Source organism: Strongylocentrotus purpuratus, unplaced genomic scaffold (assembly GCF_000002235.5).
Source record: "Strongylocentrotus purpuratus isolate Spur 01 unplaced genomic scaffold, Spur_5.0 spur5_scaffold_6, whole genome shotgun sequence".
Classification (NCBI taxonomy): domain Eukaryota; kingdom Metazoa; phylum Echinodermata; class Echinoidea; order Camarodonta; family Strongylocentrotidae; genus Strongylocentrotus; species Strongylocentrotus purpuratus.
Window position 1 is genome coordinate 14,465,017 of NW_022145612.1, and position 27,862 is coordinate 14,492,878.

The 27,862-nt window shown below is 37.1% G+C and overlaps 1 protein-coding gene across 2 annotated transcripts; it reads right to left on the minus strand.

The window, feature by feature from the left end:
• Positions 1-2,699: 2,699 nt before the first annotated feature.
• Positions 2,700-27,690, minus strand: LOC752507. 2 transcript variants are annotated; one of them, XM_001179358.4, is made up of 3 exons: positions 27,536-27,690; positions 4,576-4,728; positions 2,700-4,143 (listed from the first exon to the last, which is right to left on the minus strand). In XM_001179358.4, exons 2-3 carry the CDS (start codon positions 4,689-4,691, stop codon positions 3,069-3,071), a joined length of 1,191 nt encoding a protein of 396 aa, XP_001179358.2. In that variant the 5' UTR covers positions 4,692-4,728; positions 27,536-27,690; the 3' UTR covers positions 2,700-3,068. The 2 variants fall into 2 exon arrangements, with proteins under 2 accessions (XP_001179358.2, XP_030827908.1); XM_030972048.1 differs by lacking the exon at positions 27,536-27,690 and adding an exon at positions 9,879-10,168.
• Between the last annotated feature and the right edge of the window lie 172 nt (positions 27,691-27,862).

Sequence of the window (27,862 nt, forward strand, 5' to 3'; positions counted from 1 at the left end):
TCATAATTTACAGTGATAAGCAGCAAATCTTCTACAACATAGTACAAACTACAAACAGATTAGTAATAGTACTGCACAAAATTCATTACTTAAAAAGAAGTGTTAAAAGAGATCAATCACAAAGATTTGAAAATACACTGAACAATCATGCAAATATTGAACAGTTATCAAAAAAATGTAAGGGACCTGTCATACTTCCTGAATTCATCATTTTTAAATTTGTTTACTTCCAAAAGAAAACATGAAACATAAAACAATCTATCAGACCATATTCAGGTTTGGGTGCATAACAAATTCCTTGTAAAATTTTCCAATACTCAGTCAGTATGTTCACTGATATAGAAAAATATACAATAACATGCTCTTTTACAAAAGAAATTTTGTTTAGAACTGGACTCTGATTTCTTATACAATGGAGGACTGTTCATTTCACATGGGTGTCATGACAACGTTAGTGTCAACCATAAATCACAGGTTCAAATTCTTAGCCTTAGATTTCTAATGTACAGGTATATCTCCATGGTTACCATGCATATCATTATAGAAACTTGTCACAATTGGGGTCAACATTATGAAGATTGATTGTTCATGATCTTGACATTGTTAAGTACTTAAAGGAAACCTAACCCCAAAGAATAAGTGTAGGTATCCTGAAAAATGACATTTATTCCTGCCCTTTGATGTACAATATTCCTTACAAAAATGTACAAGAGATATATAAATGAAGATATTCCTGGCATGATGTGATGCCTTTTTATTATGACATGGGCGCAGCCATTTTCTCGGGAAATGTGACGTACCAGTTGAAGTTGTACATGTATCATGCACAAAGCTTTAGTTAGAAATAATTTTAAAATCACTAACAAAACCTTTACTTTTCAATGAGGAAAAATCATAACTGAAAAGATAACAATTATATTTGGTGAAAAATAGATAACAGGGGAACAAAATTAATTAAATTCATTTACACTTTAGTAGTTGATAAATCTATTTCATTTATGAGAAACCTTAAAGGTAATACAAAGTTTTGGGAAATTTTGAAAATTGGGTGGATAGTGAATCTTTACAATTTTGATATATTTGGATGCCCCTGTGGATGTAATATAAGCACTAAACAAATTAACCCCTAAAACACTTCTGTTTTCGATAAAAATTGAATATAAAAATTTACCGGTGCTCCCGGTAAATTTTGATAAATTTCAAATAGCGCCTACAGCCGTACAATGGTAGCTGCGACCATGAAAATCTCAGAATATGTAGTTGTGATGTATAATTTCCAAACGGGAATAGCTAATCGGTCGATTTTAGTCAAGAAACATTGTTTCATAGCTAAATTGATATCTTGACATTGAGAGGGAGCTATACAACATAAAGAGTTTATTATTTATAATTTCATAACTTTAGACTCGATTTCAACCGGGACAACGATCAATGAATATTGTAGGAACGCATATGCTTCCAATATGTTAATTTGAACCAAATTCATGACCCCATACCAAAACTTTGTGATACCTTTAAGAGCACCAACTTATTTATGCAATTTGCGTTCTTGCAATTGTAGTACAAAGGATAATAGCAGGTGAATAAAAAGCTTCATCACCACACACGTCTGTGAAGGAAGCATCCATAAATTTTAATACATTTACTTGATAAACGACTTCGCATAGTACATCACAATATCAAGAAAATGGTGATGCCCATGTCATGCTGAGAAACTACTTTATTCTTGCTTTATACCTCTCTCATACATTTTGGTGGGGAATCTTGTAGACTAATGAGCAATGATATAATAGATCTCTCAGAATAAGTAAAGTCATTTCTTGGGGTTAGGTATCCTAACAAACCATCTTTGAAATATAAATTCTTTATTTTGTTTTTGTTTTTAATGAGAACTCTTTCCAAGCATTAGTACTTAATCTAAAGACATAAGGTTAGTAGGACTCATTTTTAAATACCCTTCAGAATAATATATCAGGAAATGCACATGATAATTTCATGTATTATGAGAGCATTGTTATCCATATTAGGTTCCCCATTGCCATGCTAGAAACTGTATGTACCATTATAAAAGAAATTTATCTACAGACTTATGTACAATTAATTAATTTGGTACTCGTTATCCACCACAAAAGGAACCTCATGAAACATATTGCGTTTCCAAACAATGCCTAATGAATCTTCTCAATATGAGAAAGGCAGTGGCTTAACTACATGTACATTCCCATCCCCCCCCCCCCAGGAATCGGGCCCCAATTGAAACGTGAAACGAAGAGAAAAAAAGAGAAAGGCGGAAAGGATTATGGGGGAAAAAGATGAGAAAAGAAGATTATACACCCCCTGCTCATACCTCACTGCAGTGGTTTTGTTAATAAGCATTTCATTAAGAGTAAAACCACTGCCCCCCCCCCTCCCCCCAACGATTCCAGTGTTCCCTGAAAGGCTGGATTCATAGTACACACCACTAGAGAAAGGTAATTTCTTAACACAGTCGCATTGTGACCTTGTACATTGTACGATTCTCATTTAATTTGGTTTTCATCCACAGCTAAGGGTTGAAATTGAAAGCACACTCTAGCAAAAGTAATTAAGATCACCAACCTTCAGTCCAATCAATACTAAGCTCCATTTATGGCTGGGTGTGAGATAAGGAGAGGAAAACATAATGATTAACCGAATAAAGATGGAGTTGGAAGCTAACAAAAGATATCGTCCCAAAAGAGTTAATGAGGTGCTTATAACATTTTTTGGAGAAGCTCTTCTTGTAAAGCATGTGCTCCGAGTTAACATGTTACTCTGGACATGCAGGCTACGAAACAGAAGAAAATACTAAGTCCCTTGTATAGGAAGTAAAATGGAGGAGAGCCACATACTCTGAAAAATTCAAGGCAGCAGTCCTGTGTCAACCAGGAGTATTACAGAGCCATTATCAATATCCACTCTCTTTATTTAAACATACTATAATAAAAAACAAAATCCTATCAACAAATGACGCACCTTGCTGTACACGTGTTGGGATTGTGAAGATTTGTTTTGTCCGAAGAAAGAAACAGAAAGAGAGAAAGAAGAAATCATGAGGTGGGTTTAGTGAGGTAACTGAAGACTTCCGTCTGCCTATTGAATATTTGCTTCGCTTTCTCATACAGGAGAAGGTCTGCATGCAATGATGCGTTGACACGAGGGTCTGCTAACAGTTCCCGCTTAAGTTTTGCAACTAGAAGATCGGCTTCAATTTTTTGGCGCCTTTTACGAAAATTGCCCTTGTTGTAGTGGGAGTCAGAGCAGCGGTCTTTGAATGGTACATGGTAGACATGTTGTATCATTCCCATGGAGAGATCAAAGTATTCCAGGAGACCAATGACAGCAAAGTAATTCTCCAGGTTGTCATAGACATGCTTGAGGAGATCCCCTCGCTCCTTCTCACTCAACATACGTTGGAGCAAGACTTTGTGCTTGAACCAACAAGGGATCGGTTCCCTGGAGAACTTGTGTGGGATGTCGTCATAGTTGCTGAGGTACGGCGAGTCATCGAAGGAACCGTTACAGACCTCTGGATTGATCACCAGCTGCCGGAAGAAAAAGCTGCCGTGATGCAGCGCCCAATCCACAACGCTCACTTCGCTTGCTTTGAGGGCGGTACACAACTGGTCCTTGCTGGAGTTCTTGGAGCAATAGAGGTAAGCGGATACCACGCGGTCGTATGGATTACGAATCATTGTGAAATATGAACACGGTCGGCCATCGTTGAAAACATCGCAAACCCCGAAGGAATACCCACCGTACAGGCCCATGTGCTGCTTAGTCCTTGGTGCATGCTTCCAATACTCAAATTCTGTAGCAGCGTAGCGAGAGCTGAAAACATCCCTCGATACGTTTAATCCACTGTCCGGTCCTACTACTTGCATGCATTTCCTAATGCTAATCCCTCCTGCCTTATTGTTGTGCAGGAATATTATGTTGCCTTCGCTGTAAGACGAGAGGCTCGGGGCTTTCTGCTTGTCCCACAGCAGAAAGAAGTTTGGGAGGAAACGGTGCCTTTCCACAGGCCATGACGCCGCTCCTTCAGCCACACTCGGGGGTGAGAAACCAGTTATCTTCCTATGACGCTTTCCACTGTAGTTACTCCATGTTTCCACTGGATGCGAGCTGAAAATTTGTCAAAAGATATATATCAAAATTAAAAAATGATTGCAATGACCTAATATCATGCTTCATATATTCTTTAATGTATGACTTGTTTTGATATCGTACAGTCAGTGCGTACCAAAAACATTGACAGAAAAATGATATCAAGTGAGTCCTAAATTACTCGAACTACTACTAATAATTACAGTCAACATATATGTAGCACCATGTCTGTATCAAAATGCATACCACACTTGAGATTTTTGTGTGGGTCCTAAAATACTAGTACCTGGTATTATAACTACTAACAATACATACATACATACATACATACATACTGCACCATGTCTGTAACAAAACACAGTTTATAATGACAAAATTTTAAAATTTGTTTGAAAATCTCTCTCAGATTCACAGATAAACTAAGCAATATCAAACTCCTGCATATATTACCCGACTTGCTGATACAGCGTCCATAGAGTAATGCCCACACAAGCGGCCAAGCTTATGACAACATAGAAGCGCTTGGCTTTCATACTTGTACACACTTCATGGTAACTCCCTTGCATCCGTACAGCCAAAGACAAAACCTTCTGAAAAATGAGACTGCAGAACAGAAAAGACAAAAAAGAGAACAAGAAATAAGAGACTATCTAAAATCATATTTCAACAGGCACAGGATTCTTCTTATCTAAAATGCTTAAACAACTTCAGCAGTTCCCCGGCAAACTACAAAGCATATTATCTACAGTTCAGAAACACTGTTAAGTTTATCTGCTTGTGCTTGTTTGCTGGAGTTTTACAGACTCTGCACCTGCCTCTGATCTGGCATGTTTCCATGTTTTGTGGATTCTTTTGATTTCGCACAAGGGGAAGTCACACCATCACAGCCATGATATCAAGATAAATGATTACCTAAGATAAGCTACTGTCTTGTTTCTGTTTCAGCTCACTCCTTGAACTTTGAAGTTTGGGATCAATGACAATAAACATTAGAGCTATGCAGCTACATGTACATCAGCTCATCTTACAGTACACATACATGTAGGTTATATATATATATATATCAAATTTGTGGCATCTGTGAGGGATAAACAGTGTGTGAGAATGCAGGTCAGTTTTATACCTCACATCTGACATGTAATGTTTATACACCTTTATTGTGCAAACTCTTTGGTTTGTATTCCACATTTGGATGTTAGACTGCATTTAAAAGAAAAGGGTTCAAATCAATATTGATTTATGTGGTCCTCTAACATTTGTATTCGCCTAAACGTCTCCTTCAATATGTACACAAAGTAATGTGAGGTAGGGGAAGAGAGCAGTGGGGTGGCGAACGGAGTGCAAACTATGCTTAGCTGTTTAAACTTGCTTTCTGTCCACAAGCTGATGATGATGGAGACATAAGCTAGTCTTAAAAGCAAGTCCATGTAGTTCATGCATTACACGCTCTTACATCGGCTACCGTTGAATTTAACAAGGACAATCAATGCATTATCAAATGTTGATTGATTTTTATACACCATTTGAAAGAAATCACAAACAAAAATTGAAACATTTCTAATTTTCTATCAAAATCACATGTAAGTTATAGTTCTCCAGGTCTTGATGCCTGGATATCCTTTACAATGGATATAATTCGATGCATCATTTTGAATTTCTAGTTTTACTAACCCAAGGTGTAGAAAATTGCATCAAGCCGTCAATCCAGCCCCCAAATCTTATTTGAACAGATTTCCTATCCTTGCCACTGACATTCATAACAAAGCAACAATACAAGTCACATGTATGGACACTGATTATCTTTAACGTTCAAAATACTCTTAGGTTCACCAGAAGCTCTTTACAGATTTGTTATGGGAACAGTGAGATTTTGCTATCATCTTTGTATTCTTAAACAGAGCTCTTTGTTACATTTAAAGCTCTTTCACTGCTCCCATATTTTGTTCCCACTGATCCCAGCCACGTGCTGCAAGACTAAAGGACCTGTGTTATTTTCTCAGTTTGTCGGGCATTAAAAATAGAAGTTTGTCACTCTAAATATACAATGCAATTCTTACACATAACAAGGGAAACGCTCTCGGCGGTCTCGCCTGCATAACGCAATTCAATATGATAAACCAGAATGTCAATGACGTAGCGCTCATCCGCATCTCGCAACAACAAATATCGTAAATTTTATGTGGTACACTTTTGAACTGGTCAAAAAATAAAAATTTGATGCCCTGGAAGGGACATCATTTCATTTCATTTGCATAAAGTACCATAAATAATCAATGGAGCAAAATCTTACAATTCTGTGTAGAAGTTAAGTGTTCCAAATTTAGCTCTACCAGATAAGGCAAACCAAATCAAAATCGGTCTAGAAATGAAGGAGAAGAAGCTTTTTTTGTGATTTCGAATAAATTTGCATAAATTAGCATAGATAATGAATTTCACGATTCTGTGTAGAAATTTTAAATCCCCCTCCTAGCCCTATCATATGAAACAATCAAAATCAAAATCGGTTGAAAAATAACGAAGAAGAAGCATTTTGAAAATCTTGATGTTGATGCCACAACAAAGTCTAAGTTTGTTGACCTTAAATGACCTTTGACCTTAACTTAGTGACCTGAAATTCTACTCACATGATTGGGGAGACTTGATAACCCTATAGTTCAAGTTTCATTGACTAAGAACTTACACTTTCAAAATTATATCAAAAATTAAAAAACTTAACCTTAGGTTAAGTTTTTGATGATGATGCTACAACAGTCCAAGTCTGTTGACCTGAAATGACCTTTGACCTTGACTTTGTGATCTGAAATTCTACTCACTTGATTGGGGATACTTGATTACCCTATAGTCAAAGTTTCATTGACTAAGAATTTATACTTTAAAAATTATATCAAAAATTCAAAAACTTAACCTAAGGTTAAGTTTTTGATGTTGACGCCGCCGCCGCCGCTGTCGCCGCCGTCACCGGAAAAGCGGCGCCTATGTCTCGCTTTTTGCTACGCAGGCGAGACAAAAAGTAGGGCTCACTATTAACAGAGATCCAGTCCACAAGGGTCCCCAAAATTTCACAGAAAGCCCATGCATCTACAGTATGTGTAGATCTTTAAAATATCTACCCATATCTCCCCAAACAAATTTATTGTGGAGCCCTGTAAAAACTAATGAACCTGTCATTTAAAGAAATCAAGACTTCCTCAATTACAACCTTGAACTGAGTCACAGTACATCAGGCATGCTACTGATGATAGGGATTAAACATTATAATCACGAATACACGCTCTCAATTTGGTCCTAATTTGGTCCTAATTTGTGCTGTCCGTGACAGATGGTAAATACATACATGTAGCTAGAGATGATCACGGAGAGGCAATGGATGTCAGCCCTGTCATTGACAAGCAATGCTCTAGCTTTCACACACAACCAATCAAATCACAGATCATAAAAACTGCAAGTAATTACTCCAGATGTATACTAGTAATGCATGCCACAAATCATTTTTGTAAGTTATTTTGTTAGCGCTACATAGTAGGTGTATATTATGCACATCCTTCACTTCAGGCAGGGAGGTGGAAAACACCAGGACTGTGATGTCTTACAGCGCCTTGTATCCTTTGGAAAAGGTGCTATATAAATCCAATTATTATTATTATAAACATTGCAGCAGTAGAAATTGCTTGCTTTCTGCACTAGCTGGAAAACCACAAAATCAATAGGAGTATACTAACAAAGCTGAATGTAGAATGTCTGGATGCAAAAATGTACATTGTTAGAATGCAGTCATCCTTATACACCATTTGTACTGGTATTTTCTTGAGCTCCCAGTTTTCAAAAGGTGAAAGAACTGCACACTACTGTACATGAACATTTTCAAAATATGATTGTTTCCAGTTTCACTCTTCTACTAAATCTCTCGAAATACTATTCCAAGAACGAGATTGCATAGATATTACACCTCTAATTCCGCTTTTCAAAGGTGTGTCTTTCATGCATGATTCACGATATCCCGTAGCTAAGCTACTAAGGATACAATAGGACTTGGAAGAGTTTGATGACCTACCTGACACATGACATTCTGATTCAGAGAATTGGGAACATATCCAGATTTCTAGGTTAGGACTAATATCTACAGCAGCAACACAAATATGTTTAAAATGTCATCATTATTGACTGAGGGAATCTATGAAAATAGTGACTCAAGTAAAGTCAATGTTGAATCATGCAATAGAGCAACAGTGAGAAGTAAGATATTGTATCAGGAATTTTGTGTACAATGTCTAACCGTGATGTAGAGGAGAGAGAAAGAGAGATATAAGCCCTATGAACTCAAGCATGACAGGCCGTCTCATTTCATTTCATACCATCTCCTCAGGCCATCTGGACCTATCTGAAATATCATGTCATCTCCAATCTCATCAGGTGCTTAGAGAACAAAAAGTTCTCAATTGACATCTCACCAAACCAGAAATGTATTACTTTCAAATGAAGTCACGTTAGACTTGACTTCACCCAGGGTTGATGCCTCATGGCATGGCAAATTCATCTTATCCATTATACATACATGTACGATGTAAGAAGAAAAAAATGTCCAAAATATATCTTCTGCATTTATTTTGGGGTGAATTTCCAATCATAAATATCTTGATAATCAGACAGGCGATCGGCTTGTAGAAGTCATGTGATTCCTGACTGACCTTAAGGTTTATAAATGATTGCAGTATGAGCTAAATCCAGGATTTTGTTCCAGAATCTGAGGCAATGTTACAGAGTCACTTTAAGTCTGAACAGATATATCTGAAGTATGTTTTTACTCAAATATGTACATGTAGTTGACAAGGTGAAATCTATAGAGAAGATTCTCCACAAGCTTTGCAAGAAATAATTTGAGTTTTTCTAAGAAAATACCCTACGCAATAAACTCAATAAAATATCTTCAGACAAAATTTTCAAAATAAGAATTATAATATATGATATTCTCAGTTTGAAAATGTTGAATATAAAGCTTCAAAACTTCATGTTTACATCCACTAGATTATGTTGATTCAGATACTATCTTTGAGGTTTACCATAAAACTGAAGAGTTGAATTGTTGACTTATTCTCTATTGGGGATTTCCACCTAGACCACATAAAAAAAAAAAAAGGAAGAAGAGGAAGATACATTTCTCAATGAAAAACTTCTCAGATGTAGTAACTAGTAAGTATGCAGGAATTTCCTGAACATATCTTGCGGTTTTATATTTTGCTTCACACTAGGTGGACCGTTACATCCACGTAGACTAAACATGTAAACACAGCTAGAATAGTATACTGGTATGTAATAGGCTACAATGTACAATGAGGGATAGATAATATTGCAACATACAGTTCACAAATCAGTTATTTATACCCATTGTAATTTTCAGTTTATTGTGTTATCTGTAACTCACAAATGAAAGGTGGACTGGTTGAATTAGGGCATTTGTTGAATACTTTTATATGTCACACTATCAAGAAACATAAACTGGGGGAGAAAAAGTTGTGCACACAATCAAAAATGACAAAACATGGTAAGCAGTTTATCAGGGCTTTGGTCAATTTTCTTGTCAACATTTTTAGCCTAATCTGAAACTTTGTGTTGGACTATACTCATAGCACCCTGAGATAATATAATTTGTGACTTGAAATTGACCCCCCAAATCTCAAATATAATCATTAGCAAATGAAAATAAAAATCAAGAAGAGACAGAAAATCCTCAGTTGATGAATGCCCCATGTACTTACAGGTTTGATGATACTGGCGAAAGTGAAAGAGAAAGTGAATTGGAAACTCCTTCACTAGGTTCAATATTTACGGGAATAGCTGACATGGACCAATCTCCACAGAAATGTAACCTCTGTACAGAAAATCTTGCTCACATGGTAGAATCTTAACTTGTATGAGCCACACACACTGAAGACGAAGGGGACAGAGACATGAAGTCCTACACTTTCAATTCCTTGTCTACTTGTCGACATCTTCCTACAGATGTTCTGTGATGCAGCCTCCTCAATTCCTACATGTCAACACTTTATCATGGAATCTTTACACTATCTTATCTCTTACTTGCTCTTTCAGCAGTACAGTTCTCTCCTCGAGTCTCCTCTCCCTCTCTATCTAGGCCTGTCCACATTAGCCCCAGTATCGAAATAGCCCGTTAACTCCAATCCAGGGAAATTATCCCCATCACAAGTACTTGTAGCTCTTGCAAATTGGCAGTGAAAAGCGAAAACATACATTATATACATTTACATGTATGTACCAGTAGGCTTTTTCACCATGTCTTCGGACAGTGGAAGCTCAAGCTCTTACCACAAGCAAAAAAAAAAGAAAGGCTTATTTTTTTTTAAATAGAACATCATTTGGCTAAATAGCGGTCAGTCGGTGGAAACAAAACATGCTTGAACAAGCTATTCTTCAGGCCAGTGGGGATGGCTCAACTTTTCTTGGAAAAGTGCTGAACAATCTTACATCTCATGCTCCAGTCTGTTCAGGCTAATGGAGAAGCACCTACTGCCTCCCTCTTGTGTCTTCACCCTCCTCTCTTACCCTTCTCCGTTGTCACATCACAATATCCCTACACTCCTCCTCCTTGAAGCAGGGCTTATATTTCTACACCGGATAACGTCCGTCCATCACTACCAGTAGAAACAAATTTGTTTGCGGGGCTCGGAGGGGAAGATGTGGCCTCATCGAGTCACAATGTGACAAACAAAATCCTTTTACACTGGTGATGCGGGCGGCGGGCATCTTCCTCTCTCTCCCAGGCAGAACAAATAATCAGACAATGATAAATGGGATGCATGTCAACCGCCCAGAAATTCGACATTTTGCAACGGCAAATCAACCGGTGCAAATGTACGTCCATGGGTCTTTTGGAATCTGAGTGTTTGGGAACCTGTCAATAAATGTATATTTGAGGGCATAGCCACAGAAACAGACGAAAACATCACTGCTTAGAAATGGGCTTCATGTACGCAGACATATTGCCTTACGAAAATGGGCCACATGACGCTTCATGTCTATAAGTTAAAACAATTATAAATATGAAAACTGAACGTACCGCAAAACAAGCAATATGAACAATGTCCCTTTCAGTTTCATCAGACTTGACAGATATAATTTGTTATCATCCATGCTTTCATACATTATGGTTCCCTGGAAAATCAAACAGTATAATATTGACATACTACCAAGAAACAAACATAAGTACAAAACACACAAATTTTAATTTCATTGGAGAAAATTAAGTAGTATGAATCATCATCTTGTTAGGTTATAGCAGGGAGTTGGAATGTACTTTTATAGACACAACAAATCTAGTCACCAACTATTGAAGGCCATTACCCTAAAGAAGAGATAGAAAAATATATTGCCATCGTCAATTAACCGCCACCTAGCACGATTATTCATTACTCCCTTATAGTATACCCTAATGTGCTTCGCAAGTATTCATTGCATGTTTATGCATAATCAGTAGTGAAAACATGCTCACGTCCTGTGCATTGCTTCTCTCTCCCAGAGCCATGTGGATGCAATTGACGCTGAAGAACAGAAATTGGAAATAGAGTGGAACCCTTGTCTACAACGTGTAGTAGAAAAACTTAAACACCTCGCATTGGTATTCTCCCTCTTTCTCTTTCTCTCTTATTTATATTTATACCAATATGTAGTTTCTAACTGCAAAATCTCAAATAAAACCTCACCTCAAAGAACTTAGGGTAGGGGTGCTGAAAGATGAGATTTATCCCTGCCTTGTGATGTACAATATTCCTGCCCATCAAACGAAATTGCACTCCGCGTCACATTAAACATTAAGGTTGGTACGCGCGACGCATGGTACGCGCATGGTTTGCTGCCTGCTTAATAGTGCGCGCTCACTATCGGCAATTTCATCAGTTGAAAACAAACAAAAATCGCCGAGATTAAGGCATAGGAAAACTGTTTTAAGCCCGTTAACGTCCGAGGTGTTGTATAAAACAAATAGTGAATGGTCTTTTTTCGTGCAATGAAACAATATTTTGCATTCGGTGAAAGATGAGACGCTATATTCAACTCGGCTGCACCTCGTTGAATATCTTTCACCTCGTGCAAAATCTTGTACCATTGCACTCATGGCCAATTGGCCATTCACTATTTGTATACTAGGTATGTGGATTATTGAAAATTCAAAGGGTTTATCTGGTCATCAAAAGCATATTGTTAACCTGCACTCGCGCGTAGTCAACATGATAACATTCAGATGAAGAAGACTTTGGTAGTTACTTCCTGCACTTATAATCAATGCAGTGTGCAATATATAATTCACAGGCAAGCCTTTATTTTGCTATACCATATAGTTTCCACAATATTTCTTCCCGTTTAAAGTCCATAATGCCCACGTGTGTTTGTGATACGGTTGCCCTTAACTTGTCTTGAACACATGAGATAAACTTGATGATGCCCCTCAAGCTTTTTAAATGAATTAATTAGGAATTTCATCAAGTTGGAGTGACTGGACTGTGATGCATTGCACACAGAAACTCCCGAAAGACCACCCTTGGAAGATTGCAGCCAGCGAGTTGTGAGGGCATCATAGCAAGTCGACCTAACTCCTCATCACAGCAAAATGCCTTGTGACACTAGGGCAGGGGTAGATCCAGGATTTGGTAAAAAATAAAGGGGGCCCAAAAGAACAAGGGCAAAATTCCAAAAATAATATGAAAAGCACAACAACAAAAATGCTATTTTTAAAAGTTCAGGTAATTTTCCTTTGTGACCTTATTGGATGGCGCTCTGGATTTTAAAGAGTTAAAGAGTTGGACCAAGTGTGTTAGCCCCCCCCCCCCAAAAAAAAAAACACACAACAACAACAACACCTATCAGCCAATGTTCTAGGGCAACATTGACGACACCTCTGCTTATAAGTACCCCTAATAGTTCACAGCATGTCCTGCTAGCTTACACACATACATGTCATAACATCCTATGCATGTATTTATCTTCATTTAAATTATAATTTGTCTCTAGCTCTGATAATGACTTTAGCCTGGCTCATGTGGAATGACAAGTGAGCAAGTCTCCGTCCCAGTCACACACGCAAACCAAGTATTTCATGAGTACAGTAGGTGAATCTCATTGGAATCAACCTTTTAAAGAATCTCAATCACCTGTATGACATATAGGTGTCCTCCAAACAAGGAGGCTTCATCGGTCGTTTGGCCTATTGACGAAAGATATTCATGTCAATACTATGGTACAGTACATAAGAATTCTGGACGTCGTTTCACAAAACCGTCATAATACAAGTTCACAGACATTCCATTGAAACGCATGTTAAATCTAATACACGCATTTCAATAGGATGTTGTTAAACTTGTACTTATGAGCCTATGAGCAAACACTAACAAAAATCCATATTACAATTACATCAATAGCCTAGGAAATAATAAAAATATAAAATACAATGTTCATTATACATGTACCTCAATAAGAATCATAATTCACTAACATAAACAAGGATTTCATTTCTCTTTATCAAACGATTAATGCATGTCAAAAACAGAAAAGACTTCTTCAACGTTTGAAATGATCTAGCATGAAACCACAATTAATCCATGTGAACTATCATGCCAACAAGACTAAGATGTCAATAATTGTCAAAAACTATTTTGAAAGGTCTTGAGACACTTCTAATCAATATTATTTGGGAACGATTGTTTTCAAGAAATTTACTGCAGCATTACCAAAGTGCATAAACTTCACATTGCATTCTCAATAACATGGATGCATGACTAAAAATTATAATTTGTCCAAATCAATAACAATTTACCTTCCCTGCCCTGTAATGATCAATGTATAAAAGCTACAAATATTAGGACTCTTGCATTATCCTGTGGTGAGTCATCATTCCATTAGTTATGAATTGTTCCCTCCTTTAGCTTTCAACTGGGGCATCTTTTTATCAACGGTATCAATCATCTGATGCTTTTGGCAGTAAAGATTCTTTTCATTTTAAATCTCCTTGACCTTCTACAGAATCGGTATGATCCTATTTAGATTGAATATGTATACATGTACATGTACAGAATTAACTTTGAACTGTAAGTTACATAGAAGAGCAGATTCATGCAACAGACGCTATGCCTTTTATGGATATACTACACGTACTGTCCACATATATCCATGCTTGTTTTTAAGAATTTGGTTTCAGATATTTTACGTAGTTCACACTTTATACCAAACAAATAATAATATATTATACATACCATCCATGCATCCATTAATTACAACAGGGATTCAAATTCGAATTAAATGTAGAATTATTACCCTGATCCTGTCTATACTACCATGAGACCATTCCCCAAGTAGGTGATAACTCCTCCCTGAAATAAATATTTTCCAGCAATATATATTGGATAATAATTTGGACATTTCTGGTACCACTCTGTACATTTCTTGATAATCAACTTCCCCAAATTAGTTTATATGCAGATTCTGTTTGCGAGAAATGCACAGAGCTTGAGATACATGTATATATTTTGTTTAAACAGAGAGAGAGAGAGAGAAAGAGAGAAAGAGAGAGAGGATTGTGGAGGTAAGTTAATGAACCTACAGTGTACATGTAATCCTACCATCATTTAACAGTATATCCCTACCTTTTGCTTTTGGAAGAGAAGAAGGTAAAGAAGAAGAAGAGGAGAGAGAGAGGGATACCGGTAGTCAGATAAGGGCTTCACTGAGATAATCGCAGTGTCTATTTCAGGTGAAATTGAGACAGGGACCAAGGATTGATATTATGCACATCAAATGCAAGACATGCCCTCATCTCAAATTTGTCATTTGAGAGGCAAGAATCCTGAGGTAAAGATCTCTTAAAGAGTGCCCTGGATTCCACATCAATTTGCAGTAATTTGATTTAATTCAAATCAATCATACAAGAACAAGCATCCCACCCTTCCTACATGATTTTGTGGATGTCTGTGGCAAGACATCAAGTCACAAAACATGCACTAGCATCACACATCAATAACATGACAAATATGTCCAGAGTGTTCAATGCATCACACACTCATTGCCGATCCTGACCAATTGTAGAAATCATGCATCGAGGTCCCACTCCATCAGACTTTCATCCATGATGAAATGCATGGCTGTATACATTATTAGTAACATATAAAAAGTCACTGCACTTTGCATGCATCATCCGGATGATGTGCATTATTCTGCTGCAACAAGTCAGAGTGATATTGACATGTGTTACAGACATGTGTAAATAATTCACAGGAATTGAACTCATTTCAGTTTTTTGAACATCAAATTGAAGTCAAGGTTGAATATTGTCAACATGACATCTGAATGTCAGGATCATATTATGATATGTTAATGTGACGTTTAATAGGTCAGAGATAGAAGGGGCTCAATGAGGTAAAGAGATACATGAGAGAGGGAAAGGACGAGAATGAGAGAGTGCATGGAGAAAGAAAGGGAAAGAGGGGGAAAGGGGGAGGAGAAAGAATAAAGGATTACAGTGAATATACATGGAATATAAAGCATGACACAAGAGAGGAGAGTTTCTTACATGTTTGTCGTATGTACACGTAGGGGAAATATCTCAGCCTACATGTAGTAGTATACATGTATGATGTAGGTACTCTACTTAAAAACAGTAGGAAATACAAAAGTGGAACAAAAATAGTGAGGATTCATTCTTTGTCCAAGATCACATCATAAAGACATACACGATGTATACAACGAACTGGTGAAGAAGATTGAAAACTCAACCAATCATATTGATATCAATCATGTTTAATACCCTGGGGACTGACTCTTCAAACCTTATCAGGGGTATTAAAACTGATACACCAGTAATATTATTAAAGACATCTCATGCTAGTACAGATATTTACTTTGCCCATGAATTAATACATATACCGGTAGTGTGAATACAAATTATAACGCCATACAATTTTTGTTCTTTAATACAGTCAAACCTGTCTATAGCGACCGCCTAAGGGAAACGCAAAAAGTGGTCTTTGTAGACAGGTGGTCTTTGTAGACAGGTTCCTTTAGTACATGTTTCAATGAGAAACCATTTTCAAGGGAAACAAAAAATGTGGTCCTTGTAGACAGGTGGTCTTTGTAGACAGGTGGTCACTAAAGCAGGTTTGACTGTATATAACTACCAGCAGATTTATCAAGAAAAAGTGATCTGCTTATAAATGTACATCAATAAACCATCTTTTTAAGCACAATACATGTCATACAAATGTACATGTAGTTCTTGCAGTTCATCTGCAGTTCTGCCTAGAAAAAATACCAGTGGGCCAATATTGATTACAAGTGGTCTACAGCCTTAATCAAGTTTTTTAAAAGGAAAGATGAAATTATTATCAAAACACCTTCGATATCTTGTAATTGCATGCAGGAGGATGTGTACAAAATAATGATTACCCCCAAAATAACATCTTACATTATAGAGTCACTTCATGCACTCTTTCTTTAATATCTCTTCTTAAGAAATCCAGAGGGGCATATGGCATTGGAAACCTTCTAGTGAACCCAAAGAATGAAGGAATGTATTTTGTGTTTGATGCTTTCAGCATTCTTCTACAAGAACACTTGCACATATTAGTTTTAAAGGGGAAGTCCACCCTGAAATTAAGTTAGTTTTAATAGGAGTAGAAAAATGAGAGAAACAAGTCAGTGAAAGTTTGAGCAAATTCCGATTAAAAATAAGGAAGTTAGGATTTTTGAAGTTGTGATCAATCAAACACAAATTGGCAACTCTATGACGTATCATGCGAGCTCAACTTCCATTTGCTCAGTACTAAAAAAATCTAAAATTTTCATTTTCCCTCAAGAAAAATTTCAACCATACATGCACCCTAAATATAATAATTGCAAATATGTTTCTATACTCCCCCTGCAAGGAACAAATATATATTCCGTCATCAATAACGAAGAAAACATGATTTTATGGAATATTATGCACAAAGCAAATGAAGGAGAGCTCGTATAATAAGTCACAGAGTTGCCACTTTGTATTTGATTGATCACAACTTCAATAATTCATAACTTTCTTATTTTCATTCAGAATTTGCTCAAACTTTCACTCACCTGATTTTCTTATTATTCTGCCTCTATCGAAACAAACTTATTTTGGGGGTGGACTTTCCCTTTAAGAGCAATTCCTAGAACATATGTACATGAATGAATCTCTTTATTTTTTAGCATGTGACATACACTGTACAGTGCAAAAAATTGCATTTTCATGTAGATGCAGACATGTACATGTACATAAAAAAGGCCATTTCACTGCGAATACATTGCATATGAAATATATTATCGGCCTTGCTAGTTCTTTTCAGTGCTTTTCTAAAATGCTACAAAGCTTCCTGCTATAACGCTTCCTCACACAAAGGTTGCTCCTAACAATGGTGAATGCCTGCCAGAAATGACAATAATGACATACAAGCCAATTCTGTGAATTCAAAAATCACAAATTGATTACATACACCGACTGTCTTTGTCCTTGTTCACACACATCGGAAATGAATATCATCCATTATACAACATTCTAGCATGGACCTCTTCCCCCTTAGAAATACAAAAAGACAAACAAAGATTAAAAACTAAAAGGTTGAAAAAAATGAAACCTTCAAAATGAGATGGTGCCAACTAAATTGGCCTATGAGGGGAATGAAGATAAGTTACATGGAATCATCAGGCAATTCAGGAATCATCAGGCAATTCAGGAATGACAATTTTAATGATTTACTGTGGTACTGTACATCGAGATAATCCTACACAGTTCATTATGTGATATAACCTCTATTCAAAACATCACAGAATGACTTGTACACAAATATCATGAGAGGAAGCCTTCACATACTTGTACAATGTACAATTTCCTTTTTCATGTACGATAACTACATTAAAGTGACTTGACTGCACTACCTTCTTCGAATTCTGAATTATAATAATTGCAATGGAAAAGCAAACAAAAGTTTCTGTAGGCCTCTAAGTAAATAATTAATCTAGAATCAAGCACTCAGTGAATTAGAGAAATAACATTTCCACTTCTATCTTAGCACAGGTTGCCTGGTCATTCTTCACTATTCTCCATATAACCACACATATATCTAAAGCTGCAGGGAAAATATCTCCAGGCAATGGGCAATATAACTCACAAGGGGGAAGTAGAATGCTATCTAAACATTTCTTAATGCAAACTGACATGTGTCAATCAGTACTAATTGTATTTTCTACCAGAGGTGCAGAAATATTAATTGGTCAAAATAAATAATCATGGAGTTTATATAATGCATTGTTGCATTTGTAGATGGAGGTACTTTCGTTCTACAGGGTATACAGTATGCCTCTACTCTATGTACCAATTTAAGGGATGAGATACAAAATACATAAATCTAAATGTGGAAGCTTTAGGGTAGCAAGTGAGTAGCCGACTTGAAAGTTAAAACTAAAGGCTTGCCCTATTTAACCCATCATAAAATCTTTAAGTACCATCACCATGTCCATGTGCAAGCTAAATCAGTAAATGTACCCGGTAGGCAAATCTGAATACTGTAAATGTTGTCATGAGAATGTCCACAATAAATACATACATGTACCTAATTGTACATTTTTTTTCTTTTCCATTATTTTGGAGAGGCAGACATGATTTTTCTGAAAATTATAATAGGTACATCACATGTAAACACGCGTACATGCAGGCCAATATAAAAAAACACGTACATGTACATTCAAAACAATGAGATTATAACAGAAATACATGTACACAATGTCTGAAGAAAGATCAGCATCTTACATGTACTACGGGACATCTAGGCTACATTACAGAATTGACTGTGGCAGCTAGCACACACTCCTCCCTCCCTCCTTACACTCATTTGGTAGAACTGCAGTGAACACACTGCTATGGTGTAAAGATATCAAATTTGATCGTGGTTAGCCAATATGTCAGATTTATGCATATGACTCACAGGCGACTGAGCCCCTCTTATGCAAGAATCTACACTCCTTTTGTGTGTGACAGCATCACAGACCCCTTGTTATTCTCCCAAGACATTGCATCTGCACACGCCTGATTCGGTTTATTCACATCTAGCTCGTACTGAGGGGAAGAAAAAAAAGCTTAGAAATGTCTGCCCTCTCTTCGTGCTAGCATGGCATGGCTTGTGCACAATAGTCAGGGCAGCGCTTTTTCAATTCATACACCTGCGTCTCAACACCCACATTTAGAAAATCCATCAATCACAGTTGCATTTCATTTAATGGCCCATTTATAAATTTAGACAGTTTTATTTGTTCAGGTTCAGAGCTTAATGTTATGGGCACTAAATAATTATTGCATAGCCCAGAAAGATAATATCCCTTTCAGGAGAAGTTAGACTTTGTTCATACATTTCTAATAGGGATGGATTTTGAACAAATACAGAACCAACTGTTTACCCTAGTATTGTGCAGGCAAATGCATGTATAGAAAATAGATACACATCAATTTTGTAAATTTGTATTGAGCTGAAATGTGTGTATTTCAATTCCTGAAAATGTAGAACAGAGACTTTTTTAATGGAAAGTAGTACATTTTAAGAACCCACAATGGATTTCCTTAATCAAGGGAAGTATTATTTTTCCTTCAAAACCCTGCATAACAAACATGGCACCCAATAACTATATACAAGGTCATGGCTAAGAAGCAATAGAAACAGAGATTCACTATTCGAAGGGGCAGTTTAGGGTTAACCTGGCATCTTTCCAAGGACCTACATGTATACACAGTCCGATCTCGGCAGACTCCAATAGGATGAGCCAAATGCCTGTGTCAAACACTGCCAAAAACAATCACCAATGATCAAGCTTACTCTAACATCATGCACAGTGGGGTCAAAGATTTGTGTACAATCTGGTCTTGACATGCGGCAGTAAATCACCAAGGTATAGGATAAACACCCTACTGAACTTGACTCCGGTTTGAACAGAAACAAATACTCTCTCCTCACGACATTCCTGTGCTCTGTGATCTCCAGCGCAGCTGCTTTGTTTCTCATTTGTTCTTGCCTCAAATGCTACATGAACTTCATGCGGTAAATCTAAAAATGAGCTGCATTTACACTGCGAGCAAAAGGTGTCAATTGTTCTCACATTCCAGTGTTTCGTCAGTAGTTGCTGAGCAACAGCAAACACGACAAAATTAAAAAATCCAACACTAGATAGAACCAGACCTGCCAACCTCTGGAGTTCAAAACCTGTATTCTTTAATCCCAAAAGTTGTGTTTTACTGATGAAAGTTGTATTCTCAAAAATAAACACAAACTGTTACACGCAGCAATCCTTCTTACAGTTCCTACGCATGGGAAGAATTTTTGTTATGGATCATTGGTTGAATATGCATGATTACGTCACGACTGGTGTATTCGATGAACCAATAAACATCCCCTAATTGCCGATATGAGATGCTTGTAGGATACTTTACAAGACAGAATGGGCATTTTATTATCATTTTTTTTTTGGAAAATCGTATTTGCTTCTAAAAATCGTAAGAAATATGACTAAATCGTACTGGTTGGCAGGTCTGTAGAATGTGGTTTTGAATGTGGCCAGTGGAAATTTCACAGATTTTTGCAATGTAAATGCTGCTCTTGAAACATTAGCAAATGATTGCGCGTTTAGGACATGTGACTCTCCAGTAGTGTAAATGGCAGCCAAAACAATCGATGATTTTTTCAAAAGGTGTTAGGGCTGTGCAAATGGGCCTATTTTGTAGAAGACTTTACAAGTAGTCCAGAATTGGCCAATTTTTCTACGGGAAGTACTTACATGTGCTCATGCACCTACAATTAGCCTACCTACAATACATGTGCAAGCTAATGCACTTGCATGCAATATCGTATACTTCCCTAGAATTGGATATCCTGCTTCACTTTTTCATTTGAAAATCTTCAAGAAAATTCTTACTAAAGATGTTAAGGTTATATTAAAAAATATATGATTTTAGAATGAATTCAGAATAATGGCCATCAAAATTTGTTTTCACCAAGTGTTAAGTTGGGTAATGCTAATCAGTGTAATAATTGTCCTCCCCTGTATTGGAAGGATGTCCTAGGAGCTTCCTCTTTTTTTTTTTCTTGAATCAAAATATACATTTCCTGAGGGCAATCTTATTTATTCCAAATGGCTACCCTATGTCTTGTGTTTTGTTTTGATTCCTAGCTCTAGTTCAAATGCTCTTAAACACTTTCGGGATTGTCTCACTATTTGTGGTTCTTGTGTACGTACATACATGTACATGTACATGTGTATTCAAGAAAAAGGGCAGCTCATATCCATCCATACTACAGTCATCCAGACACTAACATTTGAGAATTCATTGTTCTGTTAAAGATATTACTTGCGTTGGTACTCTTTTCCAAGTGATGTACAATGTCAGAAGATGAGAATCAGAGTAGACTGCTAAGTCCATCAAGAAATTAATTGGATTGTTGTGGGCTAGAGAAATGGCATGCATGCCCAACAGGGTTGGCAGAGCCAGGGAAATGTTACGACCATTGACCTGGAAGTACTATGAAACCTGGGGAAACCAAACATACCATTCAGCATTATTTATTCCTCAAATACAGCACTTTGCCTCCTATCTCTAACCCCTACTCCCCCCCCCCCCCTCCCACAAAAAAAAGCATATTGAAATTTTCAGTTGAAAGAAGACATATTTTTAAAGTAGGTTTCAAACCTGTACATGTACATTAAATGCACTTAGGAAACAATTGCAGAAAAAAATTACTGAAATTGAAATTTGGTAATGTTTAGAACCCTGATGATCGGTTACAGGGTTAGTAACTGGAAGTGTATTTAACTGAAATATCTATTAGTAGAAGATATGTACATGTACATGTACCGGTATTTAAAGCTCATAATTTGACTACAGTTTAGCAGCTTGGGACCTCTTACAGAAAGAGCAAAATATGTCTTAAAGTTAATGATTGGTTCACTTTAATGTCTAAAATGCTTCACTTGGATGCACTAGCCCTCAAATTGTTATATTTATTGTTATTCATTAAGATGACTCCAATTTGACTTGATAATAGCCCTTGATTTTTGTATTTTTGTAATTATATTGTGATAGTTATCATCACAGCCATTTTAACCTTGGGAGTAACTCTCAGGCCCTAATTCACAAAGGAAGTTTGTCAACAAGACAAACCTCCTTTGTGAATTCGGGCCTCAGTGTTCATACCATTCATTTTTTTCATATCAATTAATTTTCTAACATTCAAATGGCATTTTCTTGGCTTGCGATCTTTCCTCATGTACACTGCTGATTCCAAGCTGTCTCTGAGATTTCATTCCTAAAGACTATGCCATCTACTCCCCATGATACATACGTACTTAATCCAATCAATCAACCCATTAAGACCTGCAATATGGTTGTAATGGTATTGAGGTAGATCACTCACTGCACCTGATGTCTAATGCCCAGGAAGGGAAATGCAACTGAGACTCCACAAGCATAAATTGCTTCTCGCAAAGAAAACCCAAGTACATGTCTACATGTACAGTACCCCACCTCGAGACTCCACTTATAGGCGTGTGTACAAGTACAATACAGGAGTACGACTTTACTGTCATCTTTTAAGTGATACTTAGCTCATAACAAGTTTGATTATTTTATTTATCATTGGATAATTGGTTCAAAGCCCCAATGGGGTTTGAACGATACAAACATTACAAAGACAGGGCCAAGCCAAAACGTTTTGTCCAAAAAAAGAGTTTGTTATTCCATACATCTACATGTATATTTTTGTCATTTCATATTCAAATTACTTTTAACATGAGGTTATAATTCTTACAGTGTACATTTTCTCGATGAAATTGTCATACATATTCAAAATAACAGAATTGGCTTTGTCATTTGATCATTGATTTGATTTGATTTGATTTGATAAGGTTTTATTCGAATATTCAACAATACAGCTGGAGGCTGATACAAGTGAATTTACAAGGTAAAAATAATTCCATAGACATAAAAATATAATTATATGCTTTAACACTTTTAAATGAATCCAGATATAAACAGTACATAGTAAATAAATCATAAATAATGAAAACAATGGTTCTTGACATGTCGCGATAAAGAGCCTAAAACCAGTAATTTCATAAATTGACCTCTACATTTGATCACTGACCTACGTGTACATGTGCTTACCCCCAAATCTAATCAGACTGTCTTCCTATAGTATGGTGATACATACTATCATGTTTGAAGCTTTTACCACTAGTGGTTCTTGAGAATTTATATTGCGATAACAAGTCCAATAGCTTTAATTTCATAATTGACCTCTATGATGTTCTGGTTTGCTCAACACTCTTCATCAAACAAATAATAATTCCAAATATAGTACAAAATGAGAGTGGCAAATCATGTACATGTACATGTAAGTAGAAAGCAATGTACAGACAAGAATACTGCAGACATTTCACTACAAAGTCTCACACGCCCATTAAAGGCACACTGTCCTACTTGTAGCTACTTGCTCCCTTTACATAGAAAACTTCCCCGATCGGTGCCTGTTGGTCCCCCATAATCCTCTTTTTCTTATGTTAAATGAGAGCTGAGTTAATAAGATAGCCACCTGGCTCGCTGGGCTGTCAAATCCCTTCTTGCTGAAGTAGTAAAGCCTACCTTTAAGTCAAGAACTCACTCAGATACAATGGGGAGCTTTACCACATACATGTACCCACCACACTATGAATAAATCATAAGAGAAAGCAGCAGTTACATAACTCTTAACAAAGACTACCGTAATAGGGAATTTGAGCATTATGCAACAGCTCATCCTAATCTGATTTGTCATCTAGTCCAAGGAGTTTTGCTTTGTCAGAAAAAGACACGTGTACTAATTGTATGCATATATACTTTTGAAATAAAAGTTTCTCTTGACATCTGAAAAGATAGTCAGAAGATTTTCACATAGCAATAATCAATGAATGAAAAGTGATTCTCTTCATAGAAATGGTAGGTAACCTAGGGTTTAGGAGAGAATTTAGAGAAATATAAATAAATTGATATACATTAGTAAACAGAGCTAACATTGCTAAACCAAGTTGTCAAATAACTCTGTTCTACGTTTATAATCTATAGCGTAGACCTTATCAGTAGATTAGTGGTGTTATGATTAATAGTCTGGGTCTATTGGCATCATTGGTCACAAATTGGCATCTCTGTGACATGTATCATTAGGTCCTCTCCCATTTACAGAATAATGAATAAATTGTCATTTTCTTAGTCATTGATAAAGAAACCGATTTGTTTCATACAGGGGTCGTTTCTGTGATGATAATATTTAGATTGCATGTATAACTGGAAGGGGACCTTCCAAAGATGAGTCAAAGATTTGCTGATTTATGTTTCATCAAACGCAACTTCAAAAATTCATAACTTTCCTATTTTTAACGGATTTGCCTTTGTCATCTACATGTACATCTGTTTAGATTTTATTCACCAGTACATCCTTGGTATATCTGTTTCTGTTTTGTGCAAGGATAAATTTGAGGACGCAGAGATGCCAACCTTCATCAACAACAAAAAGTATTCTTAAGAGCAAAAAACAGTATTTTTGAAAACATCTCTCACCTTAACATATCGCCCAATCGAGCAGCTTAAAAAAAACGGCAGTACCTCATATGCGTACGCGGATCGGAGCGCGACGTGCATACAGTACACGTGGGTTGTTCGCAATGTGCACAGTTTGGAGCCCGTATCATCGTCCTGCGTGCATCGTTTGAAGACATAGGTGCATAATACACTTACAACACAAAGCCCATGATTGGAAATTAAGAAAAACGTTAATAAAAAGATATTTATTAAAAAAAACATAACAAAACATACAAAAACGGTACTGCCGTATTCATAGCAAAAAACCGGAACAAATAGGGCAAAAACGGAACAGTTGGCAACTTGGCATCTCTGCAAACATGTCCGCTAAAATAAGGATCGTCTGCATTTTGGCAGACATTTCTTATTTTCGATCTGCGCGTTGGTGATGCGAAAAACGGATTCCGCAATGATTTTCTTGATGCATTTTACATGGACTTTGTACTGAGACTTTCACGTTATGAGCGATAAATCCTCAGGAAGACGGACAACCCATGAAAGTAGACGGTGAACTGGGAGTAGACCCCTCTATATTTATTACGTGGAATCAGAGCGTCAATGAAAAAAAATTGTCCACGATCATCAAAGTCAATGTAAAATACTTCAAGAAAATCATTGCAGAATCCCTTTTTTTCGCATCACTAACGCGCAAATAAAAAAAAGAAACGTCTGCAGACGATCCTTATTTTTTAGGACACAATTTGTTCACGTAATATGAGTAGGGAGGCCAATGCCCGGGCGTAAGGCTTCTACACCTACGATTTGTGCGCTCGTCGCCCACTTCAAAAAATTAGCAAAGGGAAAAAAATGATGTAAAAATAAAAATTGAAGAAAATATGAAAAGAAAATACAATTATACATTTCACAACATACCTATAATCACGGATCTGTAACAGTCTTTCACCATTTGTTGACAATCTTGCAGATTTTGACGTTTTTTAATCCAATAATTGTGGTTGCAGACGACCTTGACGCACTCGCACCACCGACTAAGAAAATCCTAGAGGGCGTAGAGGTTTGCTCACTAAAAACCTTCTCATTGGCAGAAGGTAGACCCTAAAAATATGGGATCCGTTTTGAGTAAAGAACTTTTGATAGAGATCAACATTTCAGATGTTCACAATTGCCACTTCTAACAACTAGAAAATATAAAGAAAAAAGATTGTATCTTTTTAAATACAGATTTTTACAAACTGAACATTCGAAAGTAGATAGAGTACGATGTTTCTGTCAATCTTGCGTTGGTTTGAGCCCTATAGCTACATCCATCTCAAAATGAGAAGGAAAACAGTGAACAGTGACGTCATTGTTCGCGCCAAAAATAAAGGGTATTGCGACATAATCTGAGCTCCGGTCAGATCGTGCCCAAAGCGTAGTCTTATTTATAGACCCTAGTACCTTATTCTCACAGCACTAGATACGAGTGTCGTGCAGTAATGTATGAGAAGTGTTAAAAAAGATATTTCAGTAAAAAAAAAAGTCTACGTGAGCAGTCTATACTCCAATTGAGAATTGAAATGAAAGCCATGATTTGAAGGTGTGTGTTGTACTTGTATGATACATGGTTAGTGAGTGTGTATGTTACGTAGGCCTATAGCGAAAGGGAGAGAGAGAGAGAGAGTGAGAGAAATATTAGTACACGTACGTTGCATGCATGGATGTGCGCTATGATTGTGTTCGCTGCAAGATGGATTTTAATTGGACCTCGTAACTTCTCGATCATTGATAATAAGGAATACTCATGAGAAAATCAAATTATTGGAATACACATCTAAGGTAAATATCAATGAATTATATATATTTCTATTCTTCATTTTTGAACCATCGTCTTCGGCTCGTAGTAGTAGAAGATGTAATCGTTCGCACATTGATGGCTGGACTTCAGCCTGCATCGGGGCTTGCCTGTGTCGGTGGAGGGATCAACTAAGAAGAAGAAGGTGTGTACGTGTGCGACCGATTCAAGGCTAGCCGCTGTTGAGTGATTGCACTTTCGCGCGAAGTTTTAAACTTCATCATGAACTTTGTCCCTCGGGCCTGTCTAATTATGAACGTAACTTTGCGACATGAAATATAATTGTTTCAAGGCTCTTACGTACGGAAAGGCGTAGAAGGAAATGGCTACAAACCAGCTGGATATCTCCTATTTGATGGAACCTATGGAGTCGGCAGATGGGTGGATTTTCTTAGTGAAAGTAAATGCTTTCTTTTAATCTTAGTTTTAGTATAAACAAATTAGTAATTAAAAAGTTAGATTTGGGCATTGGCCTCCCTAATATGAGGATATCCTCGTTGTGCATGCGGATGATCCTCATTCTCGGCCCGGCGCACCTACTGAGAAGGGAGAACACGTTCGAGAATTCTGCTACGAGTACGATTATGAATCATTGAATGAGCATGCGCACTGCTTAAAAAATGACTGCATACGTTGCAGTCCACCAGTGAACATGCAAGTTGAAAAGTCCCTACTAGTAGATCGCTACTAGTACTACTACTAAGGTAAAGGTGAGTCTAGATCTACCACTCAGCTCTGGTGTAGAGTCTGATTTACGCGGTACTTCACTGTGCATCTGAGTTAGCTGCGAAGACCGTTCACTACCCACAACCTAACCATACTCCTTGCCCATCTTGTGCGATAAGCATTCATGATTCAGTGAACAAAATCAAGATACGAGGTAGACCTAGAATGCTGCTACCTGTTTGCAACAGAAATATGATTATTTCATCTAGACTAACCACATTTATACTCACAGATTAAATGGCACCTGCTGTCTGGTTCCAACACAGAGGCTCAGAACTGGAGAAACTGTTTAGATCTTGCACTTGGAAATAGAAATGTTGTTGGATTCGACTCGACTGTCGATCGACTATATGCAGCGCGCGCAGTGCAGTATACCAGTGTATACAGAACAGTACGGTAAACAAGATTGGCTACAAGTAGGATTCTTGTAGTGCGTGATCTTGAGCATTCAGTGCCCCCGCGCGCGCGGTTTCATTCATTCATGATTGTACGTTGCGATCGAATTCAGGGGAGAGCCTGGGCGCGCGACCATACCGAGTACCCTTTTCCTGTTGGTA